This window comes from Mustela lutreola, chromosome 1, assembly GCF_030435805.1.
Source record: "Mustela lutreola isolate mMusLut2 chromosome 1, mMusLut2.pri, whole genome shotgun sequence".
Taxonomy (NCBI): Eukaryota; Metazoa; Chordata; class Mammalia; order Carnivora; family Mustelidae; genus Mustela; species Mustela lutreola.
The window spans coordinates 105,115,319-105,135,283 of NC_081290.1; the positions used below are offsets into that span (position 1 = coordinate 105,115,319).

Below are 19,965 nucleotides of genomic sequence, written 5' to 3' on the forward strand. Positions count from 1 at the left end.
GAGGGCAACAGGAGAAAGACCTCTAAGGAGCTAATTTAGCCAGAGCCTAGAGCTCTGAGCTAGTGGTGCAGCCTGAGCAGCGCTGGCAGGGAGGAGGAAGTGAACAGAAAAGCCACACTCCCATATTTTAAATGTAAGAGTATAGGATCCTTCTCTAAGAATCACCTTCTGGTATGTTACCATTACCTCTGCCCGTCCTCCTTTTCTCGGGAGTCCAAGGCTAAGACTTTGGAGTTCTTAGAGTAATAGAGAGAGGAATTAGAAAACCAGCAGAGTGAACTTGGATGAGGGCAAGATTTAGATTCTGAGGCTACAATGAGCAGATTACTTATCAAATTCTCTTAGGAAGAAGTCTAAGGAAGTTTCTTTCTTAGCCATTATCTTCTAAACCTTCCCATGTTTCAAAGCATAATCTTCTGATAAGTCTATTTTTTGGCACTTCATTTCATCCTTACAAAGAAATTTTTGTAAATTGAAGTAGAGTTGACACATAATATTACATTAATTTCAAGTGTGCAACTTAGTGATTCCACAACTCTATGTATTATGCTATGGTCACCACAAGTGTGGCTACCACCTGTCACCATATTTCCTATTACAATACCAGTAACTACATTCCCTATGGTATACCTTTCATACCTGTGTGACTTACTCATTACATAACTGGAAGCCTTTATCTCTCATTCCCTTTCACCCATTTTGCCCATCCTCCCTTTTCCCCACTCATAAACAACAACTTGCTCCTTATATTTATGGTTCTGTTTCTGCCCTTTTGTTGGTTTGTTTTGTTTTTTAGAGTCCACATATACGTGAAATCATATCATGTTTGTCTTCCTCTGACTTATTTCACTTACTATAATATGCTCTAGGTCCATCTATGTAGTCACAAATGGCAAGATCTCATTTTTTATGGCTGAATAATATTCCACTGTATATATGTGTGTGCGTGTGTGTATGTGTATGTATATAATATATTACATTATATATTATATTATATTATATTATATATGTTATATCTTCTTTATCCAATCTTCTACCAATGGATATTTTGGTTCCTTCCATATCTTGGTATTGTAAATAAAGCTGCAATAAATGGAAGGGTGCATATATCTTTTCCTTACAAAGAAATTCTTTAAGAGATGTTTACAGAATCCAGAATCCAGTGAACACATATCCTCCTGTTCAGTTGCACATTCCCAGTTGTACTTTCATATTCCACCATCCATAATACTTGCTCTAATGTCAAAAATAAAAAATAAAATAAAGAATAAAATTTTTAAAAAATAATGTCAAAATACTGCTAGACTGCAGGCTCAGTGAGAACAGGGTTCATATCTGGTTTATGTCTGTAGTTTCACTGCTCCATCCCTAATACTTGGCACAGCTCCTAGAAGGAAATATATTTCAGTACTAATGGGAGGAACAACTGAAACAATGAATGAACAATAAATCCTCTATTAGGATATACAGAGATTCTCTCTGTGGAAGGCAGATCTAAAAGGAAAGCCATGACCTGGATCCTTCTCTTCCTCTGAAAGAAAAGAAGTCACTCGTTACACCCTTTTCACTGGGGGCCTGGGTGGCTCAATAGGTTGAGCATCTGCCTTTGGCTCCAGTCAATAGAGTCCTGCATTGGGTTCCCTGCTCAGTGGGGAATCTGCCTCTCCCTCTGCCCACACCTCTACCCCACTCTCTCCCCCTCTTAAAAATAAATTTTAAATTTAAAAAAATATTTAAGTAAACCACTTTCATTGTAAGTACTTCCAATTATCATATATATATAATTTCCACTCAGGGAAAAATCTGCATCTCGGGTTTCTGATTTACCCTCAGTGTATTATGACATTCCAAGGTGAGCAGAATCCTTCAGAAGAAACCATAGTCTCTGTCCGGAGGAAGGCAAAGGAGACTGATTTCTGGTGACAGAGATTACAAGAGGACAAATGGGTAGACCCTGGAAGTGGGAGAGGAGAAGGGGTCTGAGAAGTGAGAACAGACACACAAGCAGAAAGTGAAGTGAAATTCCCAAGGCCAGTGACACCTACCAAAGTGTGCGTCTAGCTGTACCCACAGCCTGCAGCAGGTACACCCACACACGCTCTTGGCAAATCTCCTGGGATCGTGCCTCCGCTTTAGGGGTGAGTGGTTTAAATTGGTTTAAAAAGGAAATGTCTGAGAGCAGGGACCTCAGCAAAATATCTTGAAGTTAAAAGAGGAAAAAACAACCTTGCCCAGATTTTATTGCAACTATGAAAGTGCGGCTTTCCTTGAGCGTCTCAACCTGCCATGCTCCGGCTGGGTGGATACAAGTAGGGAGCGAATGAATGAAATGCTAAGAGAGGGAAGGAGCGCAATCGTGGCCCACGAAGGGGTTCGTCAGCTCCGCGGCCCCCACAACGTCACCAGAGCAGGGGATTGAACGAGACTATAAAGCCCGCTGCCGCGCCTGAACCCCAGTTCTCCAGCCAGTGCCCGGGAGCTAGCGCAGGGGCAACCCCGGACGTCCCCGCTGGTGAGGGCTCTTAACACCGCCCTTCCCTCGCATCTCATCCATCTGCCTGCTCCAGTCGCAAAGTCCTCGGAGAGAAAGTGACTCCCCTGCTACCCATCACCTGCTGGCTCAAAGCATCTCATAACCAGCAAGGACAGCGGTAGCTTCTCTACCTTGCTTCCAGGCGGGGCTGAGGTCCGCCCATTAGCAAAGGGACCAGGCGGAGCTGAGGTCCGACCCTTAGGAAAAGCAGAGAAGAACTTCGAGGGAGTCGGCTCCGGCTAGCTGGCGGCGGTGAGTGGGGAGGTCCGGGGCTGCAGACTTGCGGCGATGGGCTCTCTCTCCGCAGCCGCGAACTGGACCGACGGTGCGGGCACAGCCAGCGCGAACGCCGGGAACCTGAGTGCGGCGCTCGCCGCAGGAGTGGCGGCAGGGGCGACTGAGACTGAGTGGCTGCACCTGCTAGTCCAAGCCGGCAACCTCTCCGCCTCCTCCTCCGAGCCGAGACTGCCCGCAGCCTCCCCGGAGCCTACGCAGCCCCGAGCCAACCTCACCAACCAGTTCGTGCAGCCGTCCTGGCGCATCGCCCTCTGGTCCCTGGCATACGGCGTGGTGGTGGCCGTGGCGGTCTTCGGGAATCTCATTGTCATCTGGATCATCCTGGCCCACAAGCGCATGAGGACTGTCACCAACTACTTCCTCGTGAACCTGGCTTTCTCTGACGCCTCCATGGCTGCCTTCAACACCTTAGTCAACTTCATCTATGCGCTTCACAGCGAGTGGTACTTCGGTGCCAACTACTGTCGCTTCCAGAACTTCTTTCCTATCACGGCAGTGTTCGCCAGCATCTACTCTATGACGGCCATTGCGGTGGACAGGTGAGGAGAGAATAGGAAGGAAGGGGGGAGAAGGGGGAGAGAAGATCTGAGCAGTGGGATAAGTTCACCAAGTGACATGGTGACAAGATGGATTTGATAAAAGGAAAGGGCCTGGAAAGAGTTCTTGGAGAAAGGAGGTAACTAACCCATAGATCCTCATCCAACTGGCTGAACCAGTTTCTGCTTCTATGGCCTCCCCCACTCTCCACAACCCTTGGTCCCACTAAGCGCATCTAGAGGGATTGAGAAGACCAATGAGGGAGATGGGGAAAATGCATCATTCCCAGTAGGACAAACTCAGCTAGAAACAATACTAGCAGGTTTTCCCAAATGGCCTCAAACAATTGCTGCAAAATTTATGTTCTCTGTAAAACTATGTTTTGGTCTTCCTTCTGTTAATCACTGTTCTGTCAGAGAAATGGACAATGAGTCACCACCCCCCCACCTTTTCTCCTCTCTCTAGTCTGCTGGTCTTCATCCCCACCCACCCTATTCCCTATTCTTGTTGCAAGGCCAATACTGGCTTGTCCTCCCAGTCATGGAACACCCATTAGAGGTAACAATGCCCCTCCAAAAGACCGTTGTATGCTGAAGTTGGGTTAGATTTCACTTTTAATAATCTAAGTAGGCTATGAGCTGGGTACACCTTGTTCCTGGAAGATTACATACAGCCAATGTTTCGGATGATAGAGGGAAGACCCTAAATAACAAAGGGTTTAAAAATGAGAACTGCCATTTTATAGCTATTTAAGATAATTTTTAAGAATGCTCCTGCATATATAGTGGGGATTCTGAAATTCTTAAGCAATTAAAAGAAGCCTGATAGACCTCCAATATTTGTTCCCATATTTAAGTTTTTAAAATTTCTCTTGCACCTACTTTCTCCCATTGAACATTATGAAATATGCATACTTGTATTAAGACAGTGGAAACCCCCCACTTATAATTGAAAGCTGATTACACTTTAATCAATATTATTCTAAAAACCAACAACACTGGTTCATTCATCTCTGTTCTGTGACCTGCAGGCAGCTGCATAGGGGACAGAGGAGGGAGAATGTAATTTTAAGTTCAAGTCTCAATGTTCTTTTTTAAAATATTTTATTTATTTACTTGACAGATCACAAGTAGGCAGAGAGGCAGGCAGAAAGAGAGAGGGGAGGAATCAGGCTCCCTGCTGAGCAGAGAGCCCTAATGTGGGGTTTGATCCCAGGACCCTGAGATCATGATCTGAGCCGAAGGCAGAGGCTTTAACCCACTGAGCCACCCAGGCGACCCTCAAGTCTCAATGTTCTTAACCATGAAAAGAAAAGAGCACTTTTTTCAGTATTAACAAAATAAAATGAGACTTAATATTCTTACTACATTAAGACACCATTAAGAAATAAAATAAGAAAAAACAAGTTCTTTCTGTAAATCCATCCTCTGTATTTACTATTTTGAAATAGCACAGAGATATTGAAAACATAAATCTGTAAGAACTACAATCACATGCTAGACTCAAAGGATTAAGTTGAAGGAGCAGTGGTTAGTAGCCACTAACTAGGATAAATAAGCACAAAATCACATTTTTAAAAAGGCTCTGAAACTGTTAATCTTGTATCTAACCCCTTCACTTTTGTAGGGACAGCAGTGAGTACAAAGAAGGAACAAAATCAACTCCAACTGAGGAATAGAGGAAACTGCCTCTAATCTTGCTCCAAGATAAAAACAAATGTTCCTTTAGTTTGAGCATCTTCCTTTTTTTTTTTGGTTTCCCTTTCTTTCTTTCTTTTTTTTTAATTACTTGTAAACATGTGATTTTTTAAATGGGACCAGCAGGGGAATTAGCATATCATGTTATAAAACTCTCACAGCTTCTTGAAATAGTAATAATTCCTTATAAGGTTTAATGAAAATTTAGTGTGTGTGAAATTGGTTTTTCAATTCTGATGAGTGAAAAGGGTTATTTTTCCAGTTATTTTCTGCCAACAGTTAGACAAAATCTGAAGTGGTCTTGGAGTTATTTTAATTGCTACAGTAAGACTTGACTCAATATTTAACCCAGATGATAAATGGGATGAGGTTAGCCTAAGAGTATTTGTTCTCTCTCTGCTTTATTTACAAAAGAGTAACTAAAACTATGTTTAGGGAAATATTACCTCAAGGAAATTTACTGTGAATCTTTGGCTCTTTCTATAATTTGTAGTTGTCATCCAAAGATTTGAAAATGTCCCATTTTGGGAAGCCTGGGTGGCTCAGTCAGTTAAGCTGCTGCCTTCGGCTCAGGGCATGATTCCAGGGTCCTGGGCTCAAGTCCCCCACAGGTCTTCTTGCTTGGCAGAGAGGCAGGGAGACTGCTTCTCTCTCCACCTCTGCCTGCCTCTCTGCCTGCTTGTGTACTCAGTCTCTCTTTCTCTCTCACTCTCTAATAAATAATAAATAAATAAAATCTTTAAAAAATTTTTTTAAATGACCCATTATATCTACTAAAATTACTGCTGTAGTGAGCTCTGAACATTCTGTTAAAATTATGGGGCAAAGTCTTATAAAATTAATTAGGGTCACATAGTGAAAGCAATATATATATACACTAATTGAATGGGTGAAACATACGATCATCATAGCATAAGATATAATCCCAAGTGGCACTTCTATAACTAGCAGAACTCTGGTAGATACCAAGGTTACATTCACGGTAATGGGAAAAACTATGTTGAAAATGAGTTTGCAGCATATTTAACAGACCTCATGTAAAGACAAAATCTTAAAACATAACACATTTAGCACACTAATTAGAAGATACAATACTAATATAAAAAGAACAAAAAACATAAACTTTCTGTTTAGGAAAACAAATGTCTAACAAGTATAAAATTATAGGCTACTTACATTACATATCTCCATTTCTTCACCTGCCGTTTGTTCCTCAAGCTACTCAAATCTGAATTTGTCTCCCAACACCTTCTCTGAAGATAAGTTGTGAAACCCAATGGGCATTTCACTTCCTTGATTTTTCAGTAGCATTTCTACCAGGTGCCTCAATGCTTCTTGCCTTCTAAATTTCCATGTACCCATGGTCTGTCTTCCATGCTTATATTTCTCATTCTCTGCCTCTTTGTAGTGGTTAAATACATAGGTTCCTGAATGCTAAATCCCTGGCCTGAGTTTGTCCTAACTTTGTTCTCTCTCCCCAAGTAAGTTCATGGCCTTATTTTTCACTTTTGAATAAAGAACTCCCATTTTTTTTCTGTCATGTAATTGGTTTTCTTCTGGATTGTAAAGATACATAATAATCTGCGCAATTATAGGCAAATATAAATGAATGAAAAATTAAGACTGGAGAAATACAAACAAAATTACAGTGAAGTTATAGCATAGATATTCCCAAAGTTAGAGTTCTAATCATTAATGAAAGTTGAACTTCAGATATATCTGTGACTCTTGATATACCTGCAAAAAAATACAATTAGTAATAGAGTATACACTGTCCATAAAAGCAATACATACACATTCTTTAAGAGGTAAGGAATTTCTAGTATTGAGTTTTAAGAATTTTTTCATATGGGTAATAGTGGGGTTACTGTCCTCAAACACAACTGTCACAAATGCAAAAGCTGGTCTCCTACAGGTGTTTGTTAAGTGTTCTGGGCGAGCTAAAGGCAGGTGCCAAAGCAGCATTCAGTGAATAAAGTCCTCAGAGTACCAATTCTCTAGTTGAACAGTTTCCAGATGTTCAGGTTTGATGCATTGAAGAAACTACAAGAAGGAATAAAGTACATTTCCCCAAGGAGTATTTTTCTCACCTAAACTTTGGATATAGCTTGAGAAGCAGATAACTCAAAGTTGTGAAGTTAGGGCTAAAGCTCTCCAAATCATCTTCCTTCCAGCTCCCAATCTCTGATCCTTATCTATCCTCTATACCAGTCTTTTATTCCAATGTATTATTTCACTCATTCATTTTGAGAGGCGCATATGCACAGTGCAAAAATAAAAAGTATAAATGTAAGAAAGTTAAATTTATGTATGCTTATCCTACTCCCCAAATATAGCCAACCTATGATCTTCATATTCATATTTCAACTCTCATCTGTGATATATTTATAAAATCTCACATATATGTATAATATATATACACACATACTCTGGTGCATAGTACTTTATATACATGCATAAACACAGATGTCCTTCTTTTAATTACTATAGTGTCACATTATTGTCATTTTTAATTTAATAAACTGTTCTTAAACTTTTATTGAAAAAATTATAAATATTGGATATTATTTACTGTAACTCAAATGACCCAATCTCTGTCCCAGGCACTCTTATCTTCCTTTGAGTCCCTGAATATATGGTGCTTTATTTTTGCCACAAAGTCTTTGAACACAGTTTACCATTTCAAATTCCCTTCTGCCATCTCCTCATTAGTTACATTTACTTACTCTTCCTTTAAATAATAGCTAAAATGTCACATTCACCAGGAAACCTTCCATGAGCCTCCCAATTTAATTAGATGTCTCTTTATAGACATCTTAGCACATGGTAGTCATGGCAGCTTTCATATATTAAATTTAATATTTATTTTTAAGAATATTTGATTAATAATTTCCTCTAATAGACTTGTAAACACCATGAAGACGGGTTCAATTTTGACCTTAGTGCTTTTTGTATCCTTACGTTTATGACAGTGGTTTGCACACGGTAAGCACAGAATCCAGACTGCTGAATAAATGAATCATAAGAGTAATTAAACAAATGAAAATCAAAGTTCATTCAATCTCATTATAAAGGAGATTCAACTCCATCTATTAAAATTGGCAGAGATTGGTAGGTATATAATGAACAGGGCATTTTTTACATATAGTTTTAGATTGAGCCATATGCAATTGTCATTTTTTACAGTTTTTTTTTATTGTATTTATTTATTTGGGAGGGCCAGGAGCACAGAGGGAGAAGCATACTCCCCACTGAGCAGGGGTGGGATGGGGAGATTAGAAGTGATGAAGAGGACTACTGATGAACTATTATCAGACCTCCCTAGGGACTCTGAAATCACTGGAGACTGGCAAGAGGTGGTTTGCAAGTAAAGATTACTAAGAAAATGTGGATATTTATGTTAATGTTACCATATTTATACACGTGTGCCTGGAAACTCCAGAGGACTGATGTTATATGCAAACATGTGACTTTTAAATCTCATTTTGGTCTCATAGGTGCCTCATCATTTATTTGATCATTTTGGGGAGGGTGGATTTTTAATGTTTCTAGTTCTTTGAATTTTGGTTTGAAAAATATCCTTGAGGGTCACCTAATGCAGCTCAGTCAGTTAAAGGTCTGACTCTTGATTTCAGCTCAGATCATGATGTTAGAGTCCTGAGGCTGAGCCCTGTGATGGGTTCCTACTTAGGATTTTCTTTCTCCCTCTCTCTCTGCCCCTCCCCTGCTCTCTCCTCTGCAGCCCCCCCCTAAAAAAGAAAGAAAGAAAGAAAGAAAGAAGGGAAGAAAGAAAAAAAAGAGGGAGAGAAAAGAAAAAATATCCTGAATATATTGGCAAATTGAACTTCTGAACGATTTTGACAAAATATATCCAACTGTTAGAATAAACCATATAAAATATTGACATTTTAAACTATAAAAAATGGAGGGATGCCTGGATGACTCAGTCGGTTAAGCATCTGCCTTCAGCTCAGGTCATGATCTTGGTGTCCTGGGATTGAACCCCACATCCGGCTCCCTAGGGAAAAAAAGAAAAAGTAGTGTCATCACATTGGTAGAGAGCATGACAGTTTCTCTGGAGAAGGAAGCCATGTCTTTCTCCAGACTGTTGTTTGGGGCATGTTATATCTGAATCTGCGAACTCCTAAGTTACAAACTTTAACCTCTGCTGAAATTTTTGTGATGTCTATTTGTGTTGAAAGAGAATTTAGGGGGCACCTGGGTGGCTCAGTGGGTTAAAGCCTCTGCCTTCAGCTCAGGTCATGATCCCAGAGTCCTGGGATCGAGCCTCGCATAGGGCTCTCTGCTCAGCAGGGAGCCTGCCTCCCCTCCACCCTGAACCCCGCCTGCCTCTCTGTCTACTTGTGATCTGTCAAATAAATAAATAAATAAAATCTTAAAAAAAAAGAAAGAAAGAATAAATGAAACAAGATGGGATTGGGAGGGAGACAAACCATAAGTGACTTAATCTCACAAAACAAACTGAGGGTTGGTGGGGGTTATGGACATTGGGGAGGGTATGTGCTAGGGTGAGTGCTGTGAAGTGTGTAAACCTGGCAATTCACATACCTGCACCCAAGGGGATAAAAATATATTATATGTTTATAAAAAAGAAAAAAAAAGAGAATTTAGAAGAATGATCTTTTTCCTAATCTTTGTTCCATTAGCAATTTCTTAATGACCAACATTCCTTCATCTTCTACTTGCAAATATCTCTCCTTGGGGCTCAGCCATAAATGTTATGTCCAGGATGGGGAATTGTCCATACCTCCTCTTCCCCATGCCTCATCACTCTGAGCATAAATCATTTTTATTGAGGCTTGCTCACTGGTACATTAAATAAATGCTGCAAAATAGACAATTGGGGTTTGCAGCCCTACCATTTCATTAGACACGGTCAGAGTGTGAATCCCATTTTAAATTCAGCAGGTTCTCTAACACATGGGGGATTTTTAGACTATGGATTTAACAATCTGATATAATTCCATATGTGCAACAAGGTTGATTTGCTCTGAATGGTGAGACTTTGGGGAATTTTGTTTTGTGCTTTTTAAATTATCTACTTCTTTTATATGAAATGAATTATTAATTAATTAAAGTTCTATAGATAGTGGCGAAGGCCACACAACAATGTGAATGTACATAATGCCTGAACTGTACACTTAAAAATAGTTAAAATGGTAAATTTTATGTATGTTTTACCACAGTACAAATTTTTAAAATATTAATAAAGTAAATATTTTTTAAAGAATCAATAGTGACTTAGATGTATGCCAAAGAGCTGGGACTCCAAAACAGAGCAACTTGAATAAACTTTGTATAGACGTTCTTGTGGTAGATGTCTTATGGTAACATTTTAAAACACATTTTCTAGGCTAAATTCAAATTTATGAAGAAATCTCTGGCAAGAGAGTACTGTTAACGTTATAATACATTATTTTATAGGCTCTGAAATCTTTTTCCCAGGAGTTGCATAATAGTATCTCAGATGTGTGGGATAATATAAAAGCCTGGCTAAAGGTACAAGGATAAACTTAGTTTGGTATGTGATACAGGTTTTTAAATATTTGCTTAAATCCCCCATTTTGAGCTTTCATTATCACTTACGAGATTTTCTTTTCTTCCTGTCTGCCCAAGTATCAAGCTTATTTAAAATTCTCTTTTATGCACACCTATAATTAAAGGAAATATGTATTTGATTGTTTGGGGGGGGAGAGACATTTTATTTTATCATTTTATTTTATTTTGTTTTATTTTATTTTAAAACATTAAAAAATTTAATTAAAAAATGTTTAAATTCCAGCACAGTTTACAAGCAGTGTTATATTAGTTTCAGGTGTATAGTGTAGTGACTCAGCACTTCCATACAACACCCAGAGCTCATCATGACAAGTGCACTCCTTAATCCCCATTGCCTCTTTCACCCATCTCCTGACACATCCTTCAAGATAGTATTATTTTAAACCCATATTTAAGATCATAGACTAAATAGTAAAAGAATAGGAAGGAATGGGAAAGTGAATTGCGGGAAGTCAAAAATCATTAAACAAGACTGATTATATCACTAACCAAGAGTGGTCCTAGTTTTATCCTGGAGCTGGTTTATACTGATGAGGGAATCAACTACACACATTTCTTCCCAACTCTGCATTTAGTGATGTTATTTTGGTAGCCTGAAATCATGGTAAGAGTTTACACCACGAAAATCTGCAAACATTAGAAATTAGAAGTTTTGTTTTCTGTTTGATTTTTTTTTTTTTCCTGGAGTGTCTATAGTTAAACATTTACCAGCACACAATTCATTATACTTGTAGTCACTTAACACGTATTTCATGAGTACCTTTTAAGTACTAAACATTGTATAGGTATGGTACAATTGGGACAAACAATGTAGATATGGCTCATACACTAAACGATACCAATTAATATCTAGCTGAACCCCTCAGCTGTATTCCAGAATCTTAAATCCAACAACTTATTCTACATTACCATTGAGATGTCTAACAAGCATCTCAGACTTTACTGAGATTGAGGTATCTCCAGACTTTACTGAGTTCCTGACTTTCCTCCAAAGTTGCTCCTCCTGCAGTCTTCTGAGGTCAAAATCTGAGCCTCAGGTCAAAACTCTTAGACATATTCTTTTTTTTAAAGATTTTATTTATTTATTTGACAGATGGAGATCACAAGTAGGCAGAGAAACAGGCAGAGAGAGAGGAGGAAGCAGGCTCCCTGCTGAGCAGAAAGCCCGATGCGGGGCTCGATCCTAGGACCCTAGGATCATGACCTGAGCCGAAGGCAGAGGCTTTAACCCACTGAGCCACCCAGGCGTCCCACTCTTAGACATATTCTTAACTCATCTCTTCTTTCATATTCTATATCCAATCCATCAACAAATCTAACACCCCTATTTTCAGAATACGTGTAAAATCTAATCACTTCTTAAGATGTCTACTGTTGTCTCCCTAGTCTTGGTCAATTCATTTCTCTCCTAACTGTTTTCCTACTCCTACTCTTGCTTCTTTTTGGTTCGTTCTAAAAGAAACCACCAGAGTGATCCTGTTAATAATGAATCTGATCATTTTCCCATGAGCAAGGTATCCAATAGTTCTCCAGTTCTCTCAGGATAGAAATCAAAGTTTGTTTGTTTTTTTTTTAAAGATTTTATTTATTTATTTGACAGAGAGAGAGATCACAAGTAGGCAGAGAGGCAGGCAAAGAGAGAAGGAAGTGGGCTCCCTGCTAAGCAGATGCGGGACTCGATCCCAGGACCCTGAGATCATGACCTGAGCCAAAGGCAGCGACTTAACCCACTGAGCCACCCAGGCACTCAAAATCAAAGTTTTTATAATGGTCTACAAGAATTTGTAGTAACTGGTCCTTTGTTACTCTCTATTGTTATCTACTGCTACTCACCACTCCACCACTCTGCTCCACCATCATTAGTCTACTCTGTTTCAGCAATATACTAGTCATATTTCCACATCTTACATGCTATTTTAAAGATGCTTTCTCCAGATAGCTGCATTGTTCATTCCATGTACTACTTCTTAAAATTGCTTTATTCTTTATCAAATGTATCACCTTCTGAAATACTATGTAATTCATTAATCTTTATTCCTTATTGTTTTTTGTCTGTCTGTCCTACTGGGTTATAAGTTCCATGAGGACCAGACTAGACCTGTATTTCAATTAAATGAATGAACAATAAAGTTAATGATAACTATAAAAACACATAATAGGGAAAGCACATGTAGAGTTTAGAACAGAAAAGAAATTATAGAAGCATCTTTAAAGTTCATTGTACAGAGGAATAGAAAATATCTCCTAATAAATTGACTATGAGCAGTTAATATTTAAATAAAAATAAAACATCTTAAATACCTACACAGTCTAGTGCATGATTATAGTATCCAGGTGAATTACATATAAAGAAAAAGACTTCGAGATTTTCAAAGCATAAGGAACAATTTTGAAGAAGAAAAAATACTCATAAGATTGAGTGTTTATGTTGAATAAGTACTATTAATTACAATTTAGAATTCCCGGATAAATAAACCTCTTAAGTTTAAAAGATGGTACAGTACCATGTGTACTGATTTTTATGCCTTCAAGTTGAATGGATATATGTAGGTAGTTTTTTTCCAATTAGCTAACTACATGGTATAAAATATATTCAAAATTCCTAAACTATGCATCATGTTTTCAATAGCTTAAACTATTTCACATCTGAAATCAATATATTTTTTATATCTCTTCAACAAAGACTTACATAATCTTAATTTCATGTTAAAGGATATAATATTTCAGAATCAAATAAAATGAAGATAATCCAATATTTTTAAATAATAGATTAAAATATCTTTCCTATACAAGATATTACTGGCAATCCTCATTCACCAGTCACAGAACCATTGCTGATAAATATCTTTAATGAACAGCAATGACATCTGCTTAGAAACATATAAAATGATACCAATTTTATAGCTTAGCCCCTCACAAACAGAACACGTATGCTAGATAGCCAATTTTATACATGCACTTCTCACTTTGCACAAATTTCAGTTACCGGATTTAGTTCTCTCAAGAACATAGCTATAATTTTAGTTACCAAATCATATTAACTGTAATGTGGTGGTGAGATATGAGGAAAGGGCATGTGTTCTTTTTTTTTTTTTTTTTTTTTTTCTTGGAGTGTACATTTTTATTAGATGATGAGTAACTTTAAACAGTATTTTAAAAAATTATTTTAAAATCTTATTTTTTTTTAATTTTTTATTTTTTATAAACATATATTTTTATCCCCAGGTCTGTGAATCACCAGGTTTACACACTTCACAGCACTCACCAAATCACATACCCTCCCCAATGTCCATAATCCCACCCCCTTCTCCCCAACCCCCTCCCCCCGGCAACCCTCAGTTTGTTTTGTGAGATTAAGAGTCACTTATGGTTTGTCTCCCTCCCAATCCCATCTTGTTTCATTTATTCTTCTACCCACTTAAGCCTCCATGTTGCATCACCACTTCCTCATATCAGGGAGATCATATGATAGTTGTCTTTCTCTGCTTGACTTATTTCGCTAAGCATGATATGCTCTAGTTCCATCCACGTTGTTGCAAATGGCAAGATTTCATTTCTTTTGATGGCTGCATAGTATTCCATTGTGTATATATACCACATCTTCTTGATCCATTCATCTGTTGATGGACATCTAGGTTCTTTCCATAGTTTGGCTATTGTGGACATTGCTGCTATAAACATTCGGGTGCATGTGTCCCTTTGGATCACTACATTTGTATCTTTAGGGTAAATACCCAATAGTGCAATTGCTGGGTCATAGGGCAGTTCTATTTTCAACATTTTCAGGAACCTCCATGCTGTTTTCCAGAGTGGCTGCACCAGCTTGCATTCCCACCAACAGTGTAGGAGGGTTCCCCTTTCTCCGCATCCTCGCCAGCATCTGTCATTTCCTGACTTGTTGATTTTAGCCATTCTGACTGGTGTGAGGTGATATCTCATTGTGGTTTTGATTTGTATTTCCCTGATGCCGAGTGATATGGAGCACTTTTTCATGTGTCTGTTCGCCATCTGGATGTCTTCTTTGCAGAAATGTCTGTTCATGTCTTCTGCCCATTTCTTGATTGGATTATTTGTTCTTTGGGTGTTGAGTTTGCTAAGTTCTTTATAGATTCTGGACACTAGTCCTTTATCTGATATGTCGTTTGCAAATATCTTCTCCCATTCTGTCAGTTGTCTTTTGATTTTGTTAACTGTTTCCTTTGCTGTGCAAAAGCTTTTGATCTTGATGAAATCCCAGTAGTTCATTTTTTCCCTTGCTTCCCTTGCCTTTTGCGTTGTTCCTAGGAAGATGTTGCTGTGGCAGAGGTCGAAGAGGTTGCTGCCCGTGTTCTCCTCAAGGATTTTGATGGATTCCTTTCGTACATTGAGGTCCTTCATCCATTTTGAGTCTATTTTTGTGTGTGGTGTAAGGAAATGGTCCAATTTCATTTTTCTGCATGTGGCTGTCCAATTTTCCCAGCACCATTTATTGAAAAGGCTGTCTTTTTTCCATTGGACATTCTTTCCTGTTTTGTCGAAGATTAGTTGACCATAGAGTTGAGGGTCTATTTCTGGGCTCTCTATTCTGTTCCATTGATCTATGTGTCTGTTTTTGTGCCAGTACCATGCTGTCTTGATGATGACAGCTTTGTAATAGAGCTTGAAGTCCGGAATTGTGATGCCACCAACGTTGGCTTTCTTTTTCAATATCCCTTTGGCTATTCGAGGTCTTTTCTGGTTCCATATAAATTTTAGAATTATTTGTTCCATTTCTTTGAAAAAGATGGATGGTACTTTGATAGGAATTGCATTAAATGTGTAGATTGCTTTAGGTAGCATAGACATTTTCACAATATTTATTCTTCCAATCCAGGAGCATGGAACATTTTTCCATTTCTTTGTGTCTTCCTCAATTTCTTTCATGAGTACTTTATAGTTTTCTGAGTATAGATTCTGTGTCTCTTTGGTTAGGTTTATTCCTAGGTATCTTATGGTTTTGGATGCAATTGTAAATGGGATTGACTCCTTAATATCTCTTTCTTCTGTCTTGCTGTTGGTGTAGAGAAATGCAACTGATTTCTGTGCATTGATTTTATATCCTGACACTTTACTGAATTCCTGTATAAGTTCTAGCAGTTTTGGAGTGGAGTCTTTTGGGTTTTCCACATAAAGTATCATATCATCTGCGAAGAGTGATAATTTGACTTCTTCTTTGCCGATTTGGATGCCTTTAATTTCCTTTTGTTGTCTGATTGCTGAGGCTAGGACCTCTAGTACGATGTTGAATAGCAGTGGTGATAATGGACATCCCTGCCGTGTTCCTGACCTTAGCGGAAAAGCTTTCAGTTTTTCTCCATTGAGAATGATATTTGCGGTGGGTTTTTCATAGATGGCTTTGATGATATTGAGGTATGTGTCCTCTATCCCTACACTTTGAAGAGTTTTGATCAGGAAGGGATGTTGTACTTTGTCAAATGCTTTTTCAGCATCTATTGAGAGTATCATATGGTTCTTGTTCTTTCTTTTATTGATGTGTTGTATCACATTGACTGATTTGCGGATGTTGAACCAACCTTGCAGCCCTGGAATAAATCCCACTTGGTCGTGGTGAATAATCTTTTTAATGTACTGTTGAATCCTATTGGCTAGTATTTTGTTGAGTATTTTCGCATCTGTGTTCATCAAGGATATCGGTCTATAGCTCTCTTTTTTGGTGGGATCCTTGTCTGGTTTGGGGATCAAGGTGATGCTGGCCTCATAAAATGAGTTTGGAAGTTTTCCTTCCATTTCTATTTTTTGGAACAGTTTCAGGAGAATAGGAATTAGTTCTTCTTTAAATGTTTGGTAGAATTCCCCCGGGAAGCCGTCTGGCCCTGGGCTTTTGTTTGTTTGGAGATTTTTAATGACTGTTTCAATCTCCTTACTGGTTATGGGTCTGTTCAGGCTTTCTATTTCTTCCTGGTTCAGTTGTGGTAGTTTATATGTTTCTAGGAATGCATCCATTTCTTCCAGATTGTCAAATTTATTGCCGTAGAGTTGCTCATAGTATGTTCTTATAATAGTTTGTATTTCTTTGGCTATCATTGAAAATAGAAGGAGAGATTAAAAGCTTCCAGGACAAACAACAACTGAAAGAATTTGCAAATACCAAACCAGCTCTACAGGAAATATTGAAAGGGGTCCTCTAAGCAAAGAGAGAGCCTACAAGTGGTAGATCAGAAAGGAACAGAGACCATATACAGTAACAGTCACCTTACAGGCAATACAATGGCACTAAATTCATATCTCTCAATAGTTACCCTGAATGTGAATGGGCTAAATGCCCCTGTCAAAAGACACAGGGTATCAGAATGGATAAAAAAACAAAACCCATCTATATGTTGCCTCCAAGAAACACATTTTAAGCCCGAAGACACCTCCAGATTTAAAGTGAGGGGGTGGAAAAGAATTTACCATGCTAATGGACATCAGAAGAAAGCAGGAGTGGCAATCCTTATATCAGATCAATTAGATTTTAAGCCAAAGACTGTAATAAGAGATGAGGAAGGACACTATATCATACTCAAAGGGTCTGTCCAACAAGAAGATTTAACAATTTTAAATATCTATGCCCCCAACGTGGGAGCAGCCAACTATATAAACCAATTAATAACAAAATCAAAGAAACACATAAACAACAATACAATAATAGTAGGGGACTTTAACATTCCCCTCACTGAAATGGACAGGTCATCCAAGCAAAAGATCAGCAAGGAAATAAAGGCCTTAAATGACACACTGGACCAGATGGACATCACAGATATATTCAGAATATTTCATCCCAAAGCAACAGAATACACATTCTTCTCTGGTGCACATGGAACATTCTCCAGAATAGATCACATCCTCGGTCCTAAATCAGGACTCAACCGGTATCAAAAGATTGGGATCATTCCCTGCATATTTTCAGACCACAATGCTCTAAAGCTAGAACTCAACCACAAAAGGAAGTTTGGAAAGAACCCAAATACATGGAGACTAAACAGTATCCTTCTAAAGAATGAATGGGTCAACCGGGAAATTAAAGAAGAATTGAAAAAAATCATGGAAACAAATGATAATGAAAATACAACGGTTCAAAATCTGTGGGACACAACAAAGGCAGTCCTGAGAGGAAAATATATAGCAGTACAAGCCTTTCTCAAGAAACAAGAAAGGTCTCAGGTACACAACCTAACCCTACACCTAAAGGAGCTGGAGAAAGAACAAGAAAGAAACCCTAAGCCCAGCAGGAGAAGAGAAATCATAAAGATCAGAGCAGAAATCAATGAAATAGAAACCAAAAAAACAATAGAACAAATCAACGAAACTAGGAGCTGGTTCTTTGAAAGAATTAATAAAATTGATAAACCCCTGGCCCGACTTATCAAAAAGAAAAGAGAAAGGACCCAAATAAATAAAATCATGAATGAAAGAGGAGAGATCACAACTAACACCAAAGGGCATGTGTTCTTGAGTCCTATGATTAGGTCCAGTCATTTTGTGAGCATATGCCTCTGGCCTGTGAACTTCTTAAGTGTTTTTCTTTTTTTTTCTTCCCCCTTAGATGACACAGGATGGCTAAAGTGGGCTAAGTGGAATACTTCCAAACTACTTTGAAGGCTATCTGAGGCAGATTTGGCATAAACTTCCCCTGGGACGGTTAGACTCTAATAATTGTCTTTCCCTGATTGACTTATTTCACTTAGCATAATACCCTTTAGTTCCATCCACGTCAATGCAAATGGCAAGATTTTGGGGGGTTTTGATGGCTACATAGTATTCCACTATATATATGTACCACATCTTCTTTATCCATTCAACTCTTGATGAACATCTAGGCTCTTTCCATAGTTTGGTTATTGTGGACATTACCGCTATAAACATTCAAGTGCACGTGCCCCTTCAGATCACTACGTTTGTATCTTTGGGGTAAATACCCAGTAATGCAATTGTTGGGTTGCAAGGCAGCTCTATTTTCAATTTTTTTGAGGAACCTCCATACTGTTTTCCAGAGTGGTTGCACCAGCTTGCATTCCCACCAAAGTGTAGGAAGGTTCCCCTTTCTCCACCTCGCCAACATCTGTCGTTTCCTGACTTGTTAATTTTAGCCATTTTGACTGGTTTGAGGTGGTATCTCATTGTGGTTTTCATTTGTATTTCCCTGATGCTGAGTGATGCTGAGCACTTTTTCATGTGTCTGTTGGCCGTTTGGATTGTGACAGAAATTTTTAAAGGTCTCAGAGAATTTGTCATTTTTCTCATTGATTATTAAGACCATTTTGCACTGTTTCAACTTGCATGGTAATTTTGATGTTCTCATACTACTTTGCAAAGTGAGACCTGCTGGCAAGTCAAGTATCACAATCTAATTGCCTAAGTTTGGTAATAAATAAATACTTTTGTCTCAGGCATTTGCACACTATTTAGATAACACATATAGACCATTCTATTCACCAAACATAATTATTATATTATTCAAGAATAAATCTTGCCACTTGCAGTGATCAATACTACTAACTGGAATTTAAATAAAAACTAAAAAAGTACCTTTAGAGTATAATGCTAAGCCAAATAAATCAGTCAGAGAAAGACAAATACCATATGATTTCACTCATATGTGCAACTTAAGAAACAAAACAAATAAGCGAAGGGGGAAAATAGAGAAGCAGGGGGCAAACCAAAAAACAGACTCTTAACTACAGAGAACAAACTGACAGTTACCAGAGAGGAGGGGTGGTGAGTGAAACAGGTGATGGGGTTAAGGAGGGCACTTGTGATGAACACAGGGTCATGTATGGAAGTGTTGAATCACTATATTGTATACCTGAAACTAATATTACATTGTATGCTAACTAACTGGAATTTAAATAAAAACTTAAAAAGTACCTTTGTCAGAGATACAAATTATATAGTGTGGAACTAGAACTGAAAAGAAAATGGTAGAAATGAAATACCTAATAGGAAAGACAACCCAGAGAAATAAGAATAGCTGAATACCAGAAACTATTAATATATGATGTCAAAAATAAGCAAATCATCATCTAAATGGATTTTGAAATGCATCCAATATAACTCAATACACATTTCTAACAGAATTCTTGGTGAATTGCAATATATGGTACTTTCTTAACATGATAAATATTTATCTCCAAATGCAATATGTGAGAACTATAAGAAATAAACTTTACACACACACACGCACACACACACATGCACATACATACCTGCACATACATAAAGCAAAAAAACTAAATAGTATAAATGTATCCACTGTCTTAAGGCTCTATTCTAGTAAAACCACAGTGGAAGTTGAATAAAATC

The 19,965-nt window shown here is 38.2% G+C and overlaps 1 protein-coding gene across 1 annotated transcript in view; it reads left to right on the plus strand.

The window, feature by feature from the left end:
- The first annotated feature begins 2,478 nt into the window (after nucleotides 1-2,478).
- The window catches only part of TACR3 (tachykinin receptor 3), an 81,081-nt gene continuing 63,594 nt past the window's right edge, over nucleotides 2,479-19,965 (plus strand). Inside the window, exon 1 of the mRNA XM_059171769.1 lies at nucleotides 2,479-3,369. Coding sequence (XP_059027752.1) covers nucleotides 2,822-3,369 — 548 coding nt within the window. The 5' untranslated portion in view covers nucleotides 2,479-2,821. The remainder of the gene's footprint in view (nucleotides 3,370-19,965) is intronic.